This window comes from Drosophila takahashii, chromosome X (assembly GCF_030179915.1).
Source record: "Drosophila takahashii strain IR98-3 E-12201 chromosome X, DtakHiC1v2, whole genome shotgun sequence".
NCBI classification, from domain to species: Eukaryota; Metazoa; Arthropoda; class Insecta; order Diptera; family Drosophilidae; genus Drosophila; species Drosophila takahashii.
Window position 1 is genome coordinate 11,064,359 of NC_091683.1, and position 15,851 is coordinate 11,080,209.

The window sequence follows — 15,851 nt, forward strand, 5'->3', positions numbered from 1 at the left end:
TCGATTTGACACAACATTTTGTTGGGATGTTGGGGAGGTGAGAAAAAAAAATAATACCGATAACGCTTTAATTGCAAATAGAACATTTTTCGTAGAAACTCAAAGGAAAGTGCAACACAGAAGAAAAACTCAATATCCCCTGGGTGCATAACGGTAAATGCAACGGTGAACCTGGTACGTTGTCTTCTTTTTCTCGCTTTTATGGCCACTTAACGCGAATAAGAAGAAGACGATGAGGAAATTCTTGCAATTTATTGACTACCACAGCCAACGGACAGCGTCCATTGATTGCCAATTGATTTGTCGAGTGTGTGGGCGTGCCCGGTGGGCGGTAGGCGGGGAAGTAGTGTGTCTTTGGGGGCGTGGCCGGTCGGTAAAGTGTGGGCAAGTTAAAGCCCAGAAGTCAAAGTTGATCGTCGGTTTTGGGTGTGTGTCCTGCCCACAAAGTCGTATGTTTAACCCGTTGCTCGTTGATTACGGAGTCGGAAAAATGACTTGGGAATTATAGCAAAAATTTCGAAATGTTTGTTTTTTTTTTTTGAAGAAAAGGAAGGGAAGTTCCTCTTATTTTATTCTAAATATTAGTTCTTGCCATAAAGAGAACCTTAAAGGGTTAAACAATTCCACAGCGAACTTATGACCCGAAATGAACAAGAGGAGCTGCCCAGAACTTGCATATTCGTTAAATTTACCGCAGAAAGCGAGACGGAGGACGAAGGTTCTGAGCCTGAAAGGAGACAACCACATAGCTTATGCAGACGAGACCGAGACCGAGAATGGAGTGCCGTAAACGGAGGAGTGCACAGGTAGAAAATATATTTGTACATACATTTCTCAAAACTATATTTGAATGAAAGTTATCTAAAATATAGACATACCCTCTCAGGATACCTAAAGAATTCCGAACATTTGAGGTAAAATATATTAAATTTATATTCTCCAAAATATTATGTTCCAAAAAGATGTGTAAAATCATCATATTGATCATGATATCATATCAAATCATATCAATTTTTCTTTCTCTGTGCCCATGGAGATGGCAATGGAGCCGGGCAGAAACTATAGCCGTATCCGTACACCCGGACTCGCACACCGGAGCCAGAGAGCCGGAGACCGGGAGTGATGGCTCGTGGCCCAGGAATCGCAGCGGATGGGGAACCCGGAGAAGCTCAGGATGGCAGGACGAAGTACCAGGAGGTGGCAGTCGGTAGTCGGCAGTCGGCAGACAAAAGCACGCAAAAACTTTGTTGCAAAACACTTAGCACACACATATGAATGTGCGACAGGCGACAAAGGTTTCAAAAATGATATTAGCAATATCTTATGGATTCTTATGAAATTCCAATCCATATGTCTTTAAGAAATATACCTAGACCTAATGAAACCATATTTCAAATATTTTAGCCAAAAAATTTCAACGCCTCAGACAACCTACAAAAGAATTTTTTTTTTTTTTAGAAATTGTTAACTTAAAGAACTTCTTGGTTGCATCACCCTCGTCGCCTGAATTTTACATGTTAAATGCGCGCCGCCACACATTTCTCATTGAGTGCGGCTATGCGGAGTACGAGTGCAAGGATGTGAGTGTGTTGTGCATTGTCTGGTTAGTCCTTTCCGCATATATTTGAAAATAAAGTTACGACAAGTTGCACTCAATTTTCAGCATTTACTGTCAGCGCACAGGCACGCCACGGCAGCCAGTTGAGCAGTGGTACAGTGAAGTCAGGGAAGGGCGGAAAAGTAGGGTGTGGGTGGGGGCGAGGCTACTGGGCCCAAGCCAATGTGGCTACAAAAACTGTGTCAGGCCGGTGGACAGGACACACAGTGAAAACAAATCCCAACACACTAGAAAAAGAAAAACAACAGTTAAGATAACAATTTAATAGTTGTGTAAATGTGAAGATGGTATCTTGAACCTGAACAAACTCTAACTTGATTTAAGTTATACCTTTTATACTAGTAATAAAAAGTTGGGAATTATAAGGGCCTGGCTTGTGCAGAAAATTTCTAGAATAAAATAAGTGTTGTAATTAATTGTAAACTAAAAATTTTTAATTAATGTTAAAAGCTTACCATTTTGTGGTGAAAATACCATGCGCATTTCTTTGAGTGTAAAAAGAAAAGCCAAGCAACGCATAAAACGCTTGAAATGAATACGTGTAACAATTGTTCGCCCCGTAATTCCCCTCGGGCCCCGGCCCCCCTAACCCCTTGGCATACCGCTATGCAGAAGGCTACGCCCATGGGCATAGCGACCCCTTAACCCCTCAAGCCCTCAACCCCCCTCGACTGCTGCTCTTCGTATGCGATTTGCAAACATTTTCATTATGCTCATGGACATGGGAGCGTGCTACTAAATTGATCAGGAATATAGTTTTACATATGCATGAGTGAAATGAAAGGCAAACTGTATCGTTGCAGGTGCTTAAGACCCAATAAAGTGGGGGAATAAATTAGCCAGGTTGTAAGAAAAAACACCCAGTTTTTTAATTGAAACATGATCCCATCATAAAATCCCTTAATTGGTATTCGGTATCCTAATGGCCCAAGGCTTGGTCCTCAGAAATCCCAAGGAATATCAACACAAGGACGTGATTTTTTAAACTTAGGAACCTCACATATATAATAAACCCTTTATATGTGGTTTCCAACAGTGATGACTGGTGAAAATAAATTCCTGGAAGTGCTGAGTTAGTGATAAGCGACTTTTCAAAGGACAATGAACGGATGACTCCAACGGTACGTGAATGTGAATCGTGGCTTGCATTTTTGGTGGGTACACTCAAAACAAACAAACGAATAAAAATTGTAAATGTAAATTTTAGTGAATTAAAAAAATATTTGTTTCCTCACGCTTGACTGCTATAATTCCCAACTTATTTTTTAGAGTACTTTGTATAAGCTTATAAAACTTAAATAAAATTCACATAATTAATTCTCTAAAGTAAAACAGTCAGTAAATTGGTAGCTTATTTTATTCATGGTTAATTTCCGTGACTAAAATTATTTTAAACTATTTTTATGGATACAAAATATATAAAATAAATATAAATTCATATATTTTTCCCTTTCTCCAACAGATTTTTTGTGTGCAGCTGGTCGACTCGGACCGCAGATAAGCTCTGCAGGTGGTTCCCCATTTTCCCGGGCATTTGCATATGGAATTGTGTGGTGCGTGCGAAGTAACGTCAACATAAGGGGGACAGGCTAAAGTGGCAAAAGTGGAACCAGTCCACCGCCCACGTCCACGTCCACCACCCACCATCCACATCACATTCACATCTCACTCTGAAAAGTGTCACAAGCTGGCTGTCACAGCCTCCGGCAGCTGCAAGTGTATTTAAATTTCAACAAATTAGCTTAGTAAATTAGCTGCTCATAAATCTGTGGCCATAAAAACACGGACACACGGAGATTCTCGCCGGGGGAATTGCGGGGCTTCTGTTCCGTTTCGTAGAATGAAAACGGAGAGACAGTTGAGACAGCCAGAGCGACAGCATCTGTCATTGGCTTAGTTTCCATTTAGCCAAGATCCACACGGCATTTCCATTTCCATAACCATAATTAAGAGTATCCAGTCACGTACATACATCACAGGCAGCTACTTTTCTAATGATTTTCGGGACTAAGTTCGGTTTACGGTCTGTAATGACCTGCTCTCTAGGGGTTATCCTCACTCAGAATGTATTCAAAGTGTTTTAATGCCTTTAGAAATTAACAAGAAAAAAAGTGTGTTTACAGACCATCGATTTAAATCGTATTTAATGAAGGGTATTGCCTCTCAACGTAAAGTTAAAATATGTACAGTCTTAATTTTTTCAGGCTCCAATGTTAAAATTAGTTAATGGGCCGCGGATCCCATGGATGTATTGGGTTTGCCGGGATCAGTGTCTCCATGTCCACCCTCTTCAATCTCAGACGAAAGGCCATATGGATTGCCCAGGCGATTGTGATAGATTCCAGCCGATCGAAGGCGCTCGTCCAGTTGATAGCGATTGTTAAGCATCTCACGTTGGCCACTCGGATCCACCATGCGACTGGCCACGCGACGTCCGATGGTCAATAGCTGGCCCGTGCGGTAAATGTGCGATGATCCGGCTCGAGGGACCAACGATTCAAAGTCGGAAACCGCCCGAATGCCGGACAATTCCGGGCAACTGAGCAACACGTCGCGGGAACAGCACGGTATGTTAAAGTAGTCATCATCGTTGGTATAGCGTTTGGAATTTTGATTGACCAATTTTTCGACAATCTCACTGATCTTCACCTGATCTTCGGTCTTTAAAAAATTGGCCATTCTGTGTAGGATAGTTAGTTCGGTATTACTCGCTATCAATTGTTACTCAAGTAGAAACAATGAACTTACCTGGTTTTGTTTTGCTTTTAAGGAAAAAATGAAAAGGTTATATAAAATGTGCTTGGCGCAAGGCACCGAATCTGAATGAATAGAAAACGGACAGTCGATAACAATGAACAAAGCCAGCAAAAGGCAGCTATTTCAATGAAGAGTTGATTGGCCAAAAAGTTTCAAATTATTTTGTAGCATTTGGTGTGTCCATCATAAGTTAATTAAGAACCGTAAATTGTTTGTGATAAAATTGCAATCATATTAGGAAAAGTTTTCCCCCATTTGCTGGCTGCACTCTCTCTTAGTCCAGGCATTGCTGGCCCTTATCAAAACCAAGTTTATTTCCTCATTTTTCGCTTGGCCAGCACTGCAAGACTGCCGCTTTTTCCATCGTCCTTGAAAGGGAACGGCCACCATACATTAGCTGCACAAGCACATGTGTGGGCATCTAAAATACACAGCAAACAATTTGATTTAAATGTGTAATTATAATATTTCAAAATTAAAAAATTAAATAACAAAATAACTATAATTAGAAAAATTAGAAAAAATGATAGGACAAAAGTGGGTTTCGAACCTGGACCCTTTTCAGCCCCTTTTAGATTTTTTTTTTTAGAATTTTGGTTAGAGAAATTTATTTGAGACTGCAGTGGGAATCGAACCTGGACTCTTTCTATTTGGAAAAAGGTTCGGATAATTTTTTATTTACCTGAAAATCTCAAATCAGTTATCGAGCTGTGTAGAGTAACATTTTGAAAAGGACTTTTGGGGTCTTGGCACGTGGGCCCCAGAAATAAGTTGTAAGTTGTGGAGAGTGCAGGGCGGTGAATGGAGAATGGTGAATGCAGATGGGGTGACGGCAATTTCCAAGCAGTTAAAATAATTGCAACAAATTTTCAAGTTTTCCTTATTATCCCTTTTTGCATGCTCCTGCACATAATCCAAACGCAAACAACAGACTGCAGCATGGGCGCCCCCAAATGGGGGGGGGGGGTGCAGCTCAAGGGGGGAGGGGGCTTGGGGCTGTCTGTGAGAGCTCGGGGCGGCAGCCACATAAATGTTTTAAGCTGTTGTGAATTATGGTAATGAATGTCAGCGCAAACTTCCGGATGCCTGGGCTCAGACCGAAGACCAGACCGGGCTAAAGCCTGCCATATCCACCTGACTCCCTCCAGAAGAACCCCCTCCCTAAAGGGGAGGTTCAATCCCCCCTCCCCCTTCAGTGCCTTTTGTTTTGACCGTCTTTTGTTCTCGGCCACGTCGCCACTCGACATTGGCCAGTAGCAACGGCGGCGTCGGAAATGCAACGTTTTCAACTGCATGCGAAACATAATTGACAGACGGTTACAATGACAATCGCCAACGGAGGGCGAGAACCCTGGAGACAAATGGTAATATTCCGAAAAAATCACTATTTGTGATATGATATCTCATTGATCATGATATGGGCTTTGAAAGACAGGTATCTGTCAATTAAATATGAAAACTTATGAGGGGAATTACAGAATAGATATATTTTTAATCAGCAAAATTACAAAATATATATTTGTTAATACTTTTAAAGTATAGTGTTTTATATTTTCACTTAAAAGTAAGAAAAGCCCACTGTTTAACGAATTTTTGGGTAAAAACAGAAAGAGAATTTTATATATGCCGTTGGCATGAGTGTACAGTGACCATGTTCATAGAAAATGGGTAATATACAATATAATTGTATTTAAATAATAATTTCTAAAATAAAAGATATAATTTCTTAGTAAAAAAAAATATTTCATATTAAAATAACTTTAATATTTTTATTAATCCCATAAATTTAGCACCACTGTGCGAGTTGCATGCCGCAAGACAATGCCACAATCCGCAACAATGCTGCTGCCTTTGCCGTTGCTATTTGCTATTTGCTGCTGGCCAAGCAGTCTGCCAAGTGAGTCTGCCCCTGACCAGGACATTTCCCCTGAGAATCCCCGCCAGGAGGTGCTGGCGGAGCAGGAGGCACTCCTGATTTACGGCATCGCGCATTGCCATTTTTACCTGTCCATAACAAATTGGACACCAGTTGATAGAAGCTCCAACTTGTCGCAATGCAGCAGGCGCCTCGGCGAAACCGCAAAACCGCTCCTCCACCCACTCGCCATTCAAGGGAAATTACATACTTATAGAGGGGAAAATGAGAACCTGAGGGAGAGTTAATCGAAAAGAAACACAAGTTCTGGGTAAGTATCGAAAGAACATTTCTTAAATTTAATTATCACTTTTTATATATGTATGTATAATGATTTTAAAAATATTCCTTATTAAAAGAATCGCAAGTTATCATAAAGAAGGGAATGAAATTTAATATTAATAAAAAGAATATATAGAATTAAAAAAATCTTTTAGTTAGTAAATAAATTATTTGTAATTTTTTAAGTATTTTTAATTTAAAATACTTATTTTTTACCAAAAAATGTTGCATAGTAGCCTTATCTTTTCTGTTCATAAATTAATTTTTTCACTGGCGCTGTGACTTTCAATGCGAGGCAACTTAATTAAATTGTGCAAGCTGGCAGGCATTGAAAATAATTGTAAATAAATGAATTTACGATATATATAATTAAATTGTACACATATTGCACATAAAGAAGCTGATTTTTCTCGACAAAGCCTCCAATAATCCGCAACTAATTGAGAGATTATCGACAAATTCCCCATGTGGAGCAGCTTTTGACAACTTAAGCGGTGAGTTAGTTACCTTGTAATTCGGCTCCCCCTTTGCCACCCCTTCAAAACCACCCCCTCAAGCAAGCTGCGTTGTAATTTCGTTAATCGATAAAGTGTCAGATTAACAATGCTAGACATTCAGGTAATGACAGCCAACGGCTTTGCAATGGATATGTGTATATGCAATATGCCATTGACACCTCAGTTTTCGACAATTACGCCCACCGGGCGCTGCCACGCCCATCACTTGCGATGCACAAACCAAAGTCTATCAACTCCTGGAGCTCCATCTCCAGGATAACCAATAACCAACAACCCCTTCCCTTCGTATTCCGCTGATTCGCTCACTCAATGTCGCATTAGTCACACAAAGAGGATGTTTGATTAAATAAGCTGCCATATACAAACACTCTCACACGTGTGAGTGCCACGCCCACTTAACACTGGGAGAAAATAATGTATAATTTAAATGCTTAATTTCTTTAAGGTTTTATTCTAAGAAAACAATTGTTAATAAGTAGGTATAATTTTTGCAGAATTTTGGTCTAATTTTTAATTACTTTTTATTATAATTATAATTAAAAAACTATATCTCCAACTTCTGTTAAAATATTATATTATTATAATATTATTGAATGGCCCTTTAAAACTGTTCTCCAAGTGTTAAGTGCATTCGCCTGATGCGCTTCATTTGACTGAAATTTAAATTCGATTAGCCAAAAGTGTTCGTGTCCCGTATCGACAGTCCATGTCCGCAAATCCGCATCCGCAGTCGTGTGTCCATTCAACATCTCCATCTCCATCGCCATCGTCATCGTCATTTCCATCTGCATCCTCAAGTCCTGAAGTTTCCGTCCACAGCCACGGCGAATGCCAATAACGCAAAGTCCTGGCTTATATCCCTGTCAAAATGGCATGGCCATGGGCGGCGGTAGAGGCCAAGGGGGGGTAGGTGTTGATTGGCAACACGAAAGAGGGGTCAAAAGTTGCAAATGCCGAAGAACAAACAGCAACAACAATAAAAGGAATTGGATTGAAATGACTACTGCAGGAACTTGTTGCGCTTCTATTTCTCCAGCCCAACCCCCTGATTTTCCAGGGGCGCCCGCGGCCCATTTGGGTGGAAAGGGGCTGGAGAGGGGGTTTACGTGGTTGCAGTTGCGGTCCGTGGTCCAAGCAGATGGATTTTCGTGCGCAAATAAATTTGACAGCTGCTAGTCCGGATTAGGATAATGCCCTTTCTGTCTCCTCGTCTCATTTTGTACATTCTAAATTTGTTAACTTATTTTTTAAGATATTTTTTTAAAAGTAGGCTCTTATTCAAAAAACGTACTAGTAACATCATTAATTAAAGCTTCAAAACTATAGTTATTTTCTTATTTTTAATGATGTCCTGGTTATGCAACTTAAGAATTCGCGTATTTGACTGAATAGATGACATACCCCAACTTAAATAAACATACAATAATAGTATGTTGTCACTTAAATATATATTTAAATTGATCAATTAACATAAAAGGGCATTCAAAAATGGTTAGCAATTGCAATTCCCAATTTCTCTGTTGTTTTTCACGATTTTTTTGTTGTTGTCGGTGAGGTATTCGTTTGTTTTTGTTGCATACTTTGTGTGATTTGCCAACGAGCTTGTCAACACCAAAACCCCGTGGGTTCTGGTTCTAAAAGGGGGGTTGTGAAATAATGTGGGTGAGAAAAAAAGGGGGGTTCCGGATGGCAATAGGTGAAGCTTGGTTGGTCGGTTGTGATTTGTTTTTTTCCAAATGCATTTGGAAATGCTTGCACAATGACCACACGGAAACAAATGATTGAATATTTTATTTTAATATAATATTTATAATATATATTTTCTTTAAAGTCAAAAGTCAGAATTAAAATTTTAATTTTAGGACTTTTAAATACAAAAGCTAAGAATTTCCCGTTGATATCGAACTAGTTATGGGTTTTTTTTCTCTGCACTTATTTTCTATTTCCCATTTTCCAATTCACCCACACCTTTTTGATTTCTATTTTTTGTTTTCGCTGTTGTTTTGTTGTTTTTGCCGCGTCCGTGTGTAGCATAATTTTTTAAGCACATTTCAAATCAATTTGAGTGTTAAGCCATGTCCGACTGACCAATCGACTGGCCATGTGGAAATTGAATGGATCACAGGTCACATGGAAATATGGGGGAGTGAAATGCTCCGTTAATCATTTAACTCAATTAGGCATAATAAAGTTTTATATTTTTTTCCCCAGTCGCCGAGTTTGGGGGGAATTTGTAATGAAGAGTCAAATTGCAATGACAGAAAATGTAGGAATAAATAATACGAAGATGGGGCATCTGGGATGGCCATTTCAATTACAATTAATAGCTAAAAAAAGGCACGTTTTTCACTTTCAGACTCAATGACGTGGAAATTTAGAGTTTGTCTATTTCACTTTTAATTAAGTTGGTCATTGAAATGTGATTTTATTTCATTTTTTGGCTTTATGCAACTTATTACACTAGTTGAGCAATGTCAATACTTGTTTATGTTATCTCCAATGGCTTCTTTATACTTCATTGATCTTGCATATATATTTTTTATTGACTGCTTAATTTACTGCATTTGATGCTCAATTTATTTTATTTAATTTAATTTGGTAAGGCATTTTATCTCATAATTTACATGAATGAAAGGGAAATTAAAAAGTTAAATGATAAATGCCGTCGGTAAAATAAATCTCAGTTTAAATAATTTTCCTTGGATATTCAAACAAATATATTTTGTTCTTCTCTATCCGTTTTTTATGTACAAATTGAAAGAGAATGAAAAACACCATCATCATTTGGCATTATAATGGCATTTTCCCCGTTTTATTTAATCAACTTTTTTGTTTTTCTAATTTCCTTGGCAGCTATTCAAAACGTTGCCCATTTCCCGCTTGCTCTACAGTTGCACTTTTCATGGGTTTTCATCGCTTTTCCTGATTTTCCGGGCGTCTGATATTTCAGCTCCCAAAGGTAGGCAACACTTTTTTGCCATTTGATAGGCAAAGAAAACTTTTGCCTGGATTTCCGATTTGCGTGTGTCCTGCTTGTCCTACGTGTGTGTGTGTCGGTCTCCCTGTGTGTGAGTGTGAGTGTGTGTGCCTGGCAAACAGAGGAGTGAAAGTGGTGAAAGCGTAACTCAAACACTATTACACGGCTACACCCACACACAGCCGTCGAGATTGTGATTCTCGTCGTCGGTTGGATTTTGCCAACTTGTTGCGCAAACGACCAAATTTCCAACTCAAAACAATACGACACATGCGTGGGGGCAAAAGGGGGGCGTGGCTGAAAATTGAGTGAAATACAATGCTCGAGTTACTTTTGCCTATTTGCTTGAACGAGTGCAAAATAATGAAGGGAAAGTGACTCACAGAAAGAAAATATTGGCATAATAAGACGAACAATATGATTTCAGAGCATTATTATTATTATAATCATATAGGATTATCTTAGTTATAATTTATTTTAATTTAGGGCATTTTTTTCATTTGCAAATATTACAAATTTTATAAAACTTTATTTTTTAACTGAGCTTTTTAAGGTCGCATTACCCGTAATCGCCAGCAAGTGCACTTTTCGCCAACCATTTCCATTTTATATATATCAACATATATATTTTGTTGATTAAAAAGTTCTTCTTTTTGGCGAGTCCTAGCCCCTGCCACGCCCCCCTTAGCCGCCCCTTGGCCGAGTAATTGTTGTGTTGTTAATTAACTGAAATCGCATTAATAAAGTTACTTGAAAATGCGCTTGCCATCGTATGTGTGAGTGCTTACGGGCGATGTGTGCGTGACACGCACGTCATAAGGTTTTATAATTTTAAAATTAAAAGTATTGGAAACTATAGTGGAAATATGTGGTTCAAATTAAATTGGTAATATTTATACGATACTATTTTTCATCTCCAGAATTGACTTTTTTTAAATAAGAGTCTCTTTATAATCTTTTCTAATATTCTATATTATAGTACTTTAAAGTTCGCTCTCTAACCAAACTAAAAGACTACAATTTTTAAACATTTTCCAATACCAAAAATAAAATGGTATCCCACATTGGGGAACTGTCATCTCTGGAAAGGCTGTTTATGCTGCTCGTTTTGTGTGTGGAGCCGCCGCAGCGCATAAAAAGTTTTAATTGGCAGGCGACGAAGTTGACCTGTGACCTCTGGCGGGACACACACGCACACACACTCGCCCAGAACACACACACGCACACACACAGAGGAACGACAACAATTTTTAAGTGCATTTTGAAATGCACATTTTATTTCGCATCTTTCTCTGCGTGTTGTGCTGCTTCTTCTTCAACTCGTGTGTGTGTGGTGTGTGTGGAAATGGGAAAAACACGCACACAACTTACAATTGCATTACATTTTGCATACATTTTGTGTGTGTTTAATTTTAATGCGGAGAAAACGCCAAGTTTAATAGCCAAAATGTGTTGTTAACACACTTAAAAAATGTATGCGCCAAAATAAGAGGCGGTGAAAAGTGAAAAAAGTGAAAAAAGGGGTAGCGTAATCAGAATTTATTTATTTTGCATATTCGTACATGCATTTTCCATTAAAACACGCTCCTCGAATTTCCCACTGCCAGAGGGCCAAAAGTCAGCTGGAGCTGCAATTAGAGCATTCTTAAATAATTATTTAGGCGGTTCTTTTAATTTTTTATTAAAAAACCATCTAAAAACCTCTTGAAATTAAAGTGACTTTTTGGTAATTTCCCCTAAAATGTATTAAAATATCATAATTTGGTTAGGTTATTTTAATAATTTTGCTATATTTATTTTATTTACTTGAATTTTTATTTAACTCGTCCAGCATAATTAATCGGTTTCGTTTTTAAACTTCGCCAATCAAACGACAATTGAATGCCACTCCAACCATCTCCTGCTCAAAGCTGAGTGAAGTTGGCGATTTTGAGTGACTGTGTGCTGGTTTTGAGTGGAAACTGCACAGTGGGACGTCGATGATTGGCTTGACTTTAATAAAAGGCAAGGTGTTTTTGATGGATCAAGATATCAACCACAAAAGTTATAAATAAAAATAAATTAATTTGTTTTTAAATTTTTAATGCAATTAATTTTATAACTAATTATAATATTACTAACGATTATCTTTATATTGCTTATGAACATTGCTAAATACCGTATATTCATTAATATAACTTACATTTTCTGCATTCAAAGTTAAATTTTATTATTAAATACTTTTTGTTTAAATAGGTTGGCACTCCTAGTGTTTAACTTTTCTTAACTTTATTTTACTTAAAACATTTAAATAGTATAATTTTAGATTATCACTCTCCTTCAGTTACGACCTACTTTCGCAGGCTCTGCGGTTGCGCCACTCGCTTCGTCCGATTTCGCCCACCCGCCCCACTGTGCGAGTCGTCGGCAGAGGCAGAGGCCGAAGCAGAAGAAGAAGAAGCAGCGGCGGCGGCAGCGCAGCAGCGCCTGCGACAGAGGCAGCGCAGTTTGTTTTGTGCGCGCGTGGTGAACGGTTGTTTCTCGGCTGCTCGTCGCGAGATTGCAGTTTCTTCGATTTGCGAATTGCGATTGTGCGACTTCTGGACTGCCGGACTCCGAGTTTTAGTTGATTGTTGTGATTTTGAGCGTTCTGGACCCGGACAAAACGTAATTGTTGTTACCTTTGACGCTCTCTGGGGGCAGAGACAAGTACTACAACAAAAAGTTATCCAGAAAGAAGAAGAAAAGCAGTAAGCGCGCCGTCTCTTTCCCACCGATCGCGTTTTTTGTTGGTTTTTTGTTCTGTTTCATTAATGTTGTTTTGTGTGTGAAGAAAAGCCGCCAAAAAAGCAAAAGGCCCGATGAAATGAAATAAACATTTGTTTATTTAACAGAAACTTATTAAATGTTTCTTAGCCACGAATATTTGCCAGCGTGCGTGTGTGTGTGTGTGAGAATTGCATGTGAAAAACGAGTTTAAAAACCAGTCTTAAAAACCCAAAAGAAAAAGGGTTCAAAAACAGTGAGAGCGAGAGAGAGAGGGAGAGGTTTTTTTTGGTTTTTGCTTTTGCATTCTCATTCTCTCTCGATTAGTTCTTGATCGCGCTCCCTCTCTCTCTCGCTCTTTTGGCTTACCTGTGGCAGGTGTGCTTGTGTTTGTGTGTGCGCGAATGGCTGGCACAAAGCAAAAATTCAAAAAGTGACGTTTAAAATTTCATGTTTCGCTTTATGTTTTATGTTTTAGCCAAAAAGATGTGAGAGATGCATAATTAAAACTAGACCTTAGACTAAAAAGTAGAAAAGACGAAGGAAGACGAAGGCGGCCAAAAACATTGAAGGAAATCCAAGAAATACCAAAAGACAACAACAAATGCTCAAATCCGCGGCGTCGTCGCTGCGTCGACGTCGTCCAAAAACAACAGCAACAACAGCCATTGAGATGCCGTCGCTGCCGCAGTCGGCGTCGCTGCTTGCAGCGCTGCTCGTGCTCTGCTACTGCGACAGCTGCTCTTTTTTTTGTTACGCGGGTAAGTTTTTCTTCTTCTTGTTCTTTTGCATTCCCCTCTTCTTTTGGTTCTTGGTTTGGTTCTCTTCTTTTTTTTTGACGAAAACAAGTACAAAACAAACAGCCGTGGGAATTTCGAAATACGAAAGAGCCGCACAAAAGGCAACTCGAAAGGAAACCGAAACCCTCGCGTTCGAATTTGAACTCGAAATTCGAACGATCGATCGGCTGCATTTCTTCGATTTTCTGTTTTGGTGTTCTCATTTTTCCGCTTATCAAAATATGGCAAGCAAACATAATAAATATTAACTACAGAAAGCCCCCAATAAATGGATCTATCGATTTTCGAAGAAAAAGATTCGAGGCTTTCCTTATCAAAATGATAAGTTAAATATAATAAAAGTAACTAAAATTAGTTTACTCCCACAAAGTTTCAATCATAAGAGTGCCCACTGTGAATTGAAACAATAAAAAAAAACCTGCTTATCTAGCCTTTCTTTCTGGAGTGTGAAAATATTTCACGCTTTTCCACGATCTTCTGGAATTCGTATGGTTTTGTTTTGCCGTATTCTTTCTGTGTGAAAATTATGAAAATGGAACCAGATTCATTAAGCATAACTGTGAACTGAGCTTTTTACTCGGGATTCTAGAACTTGAGTTGAGTGATCTTTTACTGGAGTTTTATTGCAAAAAAAAAGTGATAAGTTTTCTGACATATCATAATTCATGGAAAATAAATGTTGGCAAGGAACTTGGTAGAGGAAAATATCCAGTTGCAGACAGGCTTTGTATTTAAGTTTCCAAAAATTATTCTATAACCTTTCCAAGAAATGGAAAACTTGTTCTTATTTATTCCGTTATTATTTGATCCCATTTTTGTACTGTGCATTGCACTTTTTTCCATTCACTTGCATCTTTTGAAGATATTTCAGATTAAAGAAGAATGAGTTGAAATCTGCAACGACACGTAAGAATGCGATATATCTAATCAGCATTATATTTTACCAAACATATGTCAAGATCACCATATTTATCTTTATTTCCATCGATCGATTTAACTAGTAGCCTCATGAAACGCACTGTATACTGTGCATTCTTGCATTTTGTTCATTTATGCGCCGAATTGTTTGCACAATAAATCTTTGCCCCCGAGGTTGGCGAACCAAACATTATATTTTGCATTGTATTATGTGCCCGCTAAACCAAATATTAAATACAGAATCAACAAATTTCCGATTTGAATTTCGCGCGGGGGCTTACACACATAACCTCACATTTGCGCTGGGGTTTTCAACATGGTCCGTCTGAATAGTTTATGGTGGGGCTTTTCGGGGCATATGTGGAGTCACCACAATGAGTCCCTTAGGCTCTGTTTGTGTTGCTGTTTGTATTTGGAGGCCTTTGGTTTTGCGGGGGCGTTCCATGGAGCCTGAAATTGTTGTGCAAATTGAACTCCGCAGATAGGGAGTTGTAGGCCCGCCTATTGTAAATTAGATCAATCTATAAAGGGCAGATTAATTTCATTCTAAACCTTGATTTAATATTAACTAATTTCTGCGCTCTGCAAACATTTCTCACTGTGTAGATATAAGCGACGGAAATAACTCACAGTTCAATCAAAAGTCTCCGATTTATCAAGCTTGGAAAAAGGGAAACCACTCCGATCTTGTGTATAAATACTTTTGCGATATTTAGGTTTACGCTCATTTGCAATCTGACCTTGTCTGTGGGCCGTGGGTGAGTTGGGCGGAAATCGCGGGGAGTTGGCTGGATATATCAACTGCAGCTGAGCGTGGAAAGTGCTGAATTAGCTAAATAGTTTGTGAGCTTTGTATCGTCTTCCGTCTGTCTGGCTGTTCTTTTTGCATATTTATTTCTTTTTTGTTTTTAGCCATCTGTTTCTGCCACTTCAGGTGCCCCGCCCCCTTGCCACCGCCCTCTTTCCCTCCCACTCTCCAGTCGATGTCAAACTGCTTGCCTGACTGAGAAATAAAAAGAACACGACGAAGAAATCTGACAAAAAATGCAAATTGTTTGTCCAGCTGCTTTACTTTTGCCTTGTCTTTCCGCACTTGTTGCCCTGCCTCCTTCCCCCTGCGAATATTCTTACACGAAAAATAATTTATTTTTACTTTAGAAAATATTCCATATCTTAAGCTTGCTCTAAAAAATAGTTGAGCCATACTCATTATTCTAGGAAAATGTTATTTAAAGACATAAAATGTTAAAAGCAATTTAAAATATAATCTTCTTTTTAAAAACATGTTTTGAAAAATTTTACAGTAAATATTACAATTTTT

The 15,851-nt window shown here is 38.6% G+C and overlaps 2 protein-coding genes across 13 annotated transcripts in view; one reads left to right on the forward strand and one right to left on the reverse strand.

Moving 5' to 3' along the window:
• Positions 1–3,730: 3,730 nt before the first annotated feature.
• Positions 3,731–4,523, reverse strand: LOC108055798 (uncharacterized). The gene is made up of 2 exons (XM_017139317.3): positions 4,367–4,523; positions 3,731–4,298 (listed from the first exon to the last, which is right to left on the reverse strand). Exon 2 carries the CDS (start codon positions 4,295–4,297, stop codon positions 3,842–3,844), a length of 456 nt encoding a protein of 151 aa, XP_016994806.2. The 5' UTR covers position 4,298; positions 4,367–4,523; the 3' UTR covers positions 3,731–3,841.
• Positions 4,524–6,947: 2,424 nt separating this feature from the next.
• The window catches only part of sdk (sidekick cell adhesion molecule), an 88,898-nt gene continuing 79,994 nt past the window's right edge, over positions 6,948–15,851 (forward strand). For 10 of the 12 annotated variants that reach the window (XM_070219316.1, XM_070219321.1, XM_070219320.1 and 7 more), the window contains exons 1-2: positions 12,546–12,796; positions 13,291–13,573. In XM_070219316.1, coding sequence (XP_070075417.1) covers positions 13,417–13,573 — 157 coding nt within the window. In that variant the 5' untranslated portion in view covers positions 12,546–12,796; positions 13,291–13,416. Of the gene's footprint in view, positions 7,067–12,545; positions 12,835–13,290; positions 13,574–15,851 lie in introns of those variants that run through there. The other 2 variants (XM_070219318.1, XM_070219317.1) reach the window with 2 other exon arrangements.